A 1,994-nucleotide genomic window follows, 5' to 3' on the forward strand; every position below is an offset into this window, starting at 1 on the left:
TATTTTATTGTCTCTCTAAGTCTGAATAACTCATACATAGTATTTTAAAATTTTAAACATTTTTGATAATTTATAGACATCACCATATGGAAAAGAATTTCTTTTTAACAGAAAAACAGAGAGTAAAAATAGCCTAAAACTAACATATTGGGGGGAAAATGAAAATAAATGAAATATTCCATACTCCCTTCCACATGTACTTTTTTTTTTGATGAATGGGAGGAGGAATTAAGGTTTAGCGACTTGCCCAGAGTCACATAACAAGTAAAGGTCTTAGGTCAGATTTGAATTTAGGTCCTCTTGACTCCAGAGCTGATGCTCTATCTACTATGCCACCTAGTTGCCATCCCTTTCAACTCTTAATGTGTTTGAAATTTTGTTTTCTTCTTGGTGATTCTATTAGAGAACTCAACTAGCTTGAGATTAAAATTAGGGCTAGAGTTCTAACTAGCAGTGAATTCAGAAATAGGATAAAGTTTAGAGATGAACTCAAAACTAGAAAGGGAATTGTTTATAATCCTGATTTGTTCAGGGTTTGGGTTAGGGAATGGGACAACTATCCCATTGATAGTGATTAGGATCAGTAATTAATATTACTATTAGTATTAATTAGTATGGTTAACATAATAAGCTAATAGTTTGGATTTCAAAGTCTCTGACAATAGGCTTAATTCGTTAACTTTGTATTCTAGATTTTCCTGGACTGGCCTGACTCCTGACCTACTACCTTCATCATGTCATTTACCAATGGTAATGACACAAGCACCACCTACTTTATCCTAATTGGTCTCCCAGGTATAGAGGCAGTTCAATTTTGGCTGGCCTTTCCCCTGTGTTTTCTGTACCTCATTGCTGTATTGGGCAACTTCACCATCATTTACATCATAAAAACAGAACGAAGTCTACACGAACCTATGTACCTTTTCCTATGCATGCTCTCTACAATTGATATCCTTATCTCTACTTCCTCCATGCCCAAGATGTTGGCTATCTTCTGGTTCAATGCCACGACCATCCAGTTTGATGCTTGCTTAGTACAGATGTTTGCAATCCATTCCCTTTCTGGCATGGAGTCCACTGTCCTCCTGGCCATGGCCTTTGACCGCTATGTAGCCATTTGCCACCCTTTGCGCCATGCTACTGTATTCACCTCACCCCGTATTTCCAAAATTGGTTTGGCAGCTGTTATTCGAGGGGCAGTCCTGATGGCCCCATTGCCCATCTTCATTAAGCGTCTTCCCTTTTGCCATTCTAACATCCTTTCCCATTCCTATTGCCTCCATCAGGATGTCATGAAATTAGCATGTGCTGACATCCGTATTAATGTGATCTATGGTCTCATTGTTATAATCTCTGCCATTGGTCTGGACTCAGTGCTCATATCCCTCTCATATTTATTCATCCTCAAGACTGTATTGGGCCTGACACGGGAGGCCCAATCCAAGGCTTTTAGCACCTGTGTATCCCATGTCTGTGCAGTCTTTATCTTTTTTGTTCCTTTCATTGGCCTATCTATGGTGCACCGCTTTGGCAAGAAGACAGGCTCTAACTTACACATTATCATGGCCAATGTGTACCTGATAGTACCTCCTGTATTAAACCCCATTGTTTATGGTGTGAAGACTAAGCAGATTCGTCAGAGAATTATACAACATTTTCACTCAACTACAGGCATTTCAACCTTATAGGTCCAGGTCCTCTCACCACTTTTTCATTCTGAAGAATAGGTAATCTTTAGAATTGTACAGAGATATTGGAACAAAATTTTCTTCTCCCTTGCAATCCCTAAAGTAAAGCTCTTACAAAGTTTATGCTTAATGGGAATAAGAAAGAAAAAACACAAATTCAATGATTATCATTTCCAGAGCATTTCTATTTCTTTGATACCATTTATTCTTCCTAATCTTGTGAATTTAGGAGGATAGATATTAATATTCTTGTTTTGCTAACATAATAAGTTAGAGTCAGGGAATATAAATGGTATTCAAGATTAT

The 1,994-nt window shown here is 37.7% G+C and overlaps 1 protein-coding gene across 1 annotated transcript; it reads left to right on the top strand.

Moving 5' to 3' along the window:
- The first annotated feature begins 734 nt into the window (after positions 1-734).
- Positions 735-1,688, top strand: LOC127555287 (olfactory receptor 51E1). The gene has a single exon (XM_051987516.1). It carries the CDS (start codon positions 735-737, stop codon positions 1,686-1,688), a length of 954 nt encoding a protein of 317 aa, XP_051843476.1.
- Positions 1,689-1,994: the final 306 nt, after the last annotated feature.

Source organism: Antechinus flavipes, chromosome 3 (assembly GCF_016432865.1).
Source record: "Antechinus flavipes isolate AdamAnt ecotype Samford, QLD, Australia chromosome 3, AdamAnt_v2, whole genome shotgun sequence".
NCBI lineage: Eukaryota > Metazoa > Chordata > Mammalia > Dasyuromorphia > Dasyuridae > Antechinus > Antechinus flavipes.

What these genes read in the sequence shown, in the direction of transcription:
- LOC127555287 (XM_051987516.1), top strand. Translation starts at nt 735, where the DNA reads ATGTCATTTACCAATGGTAATGACACAAGCACCACCTACTTTATCCTA.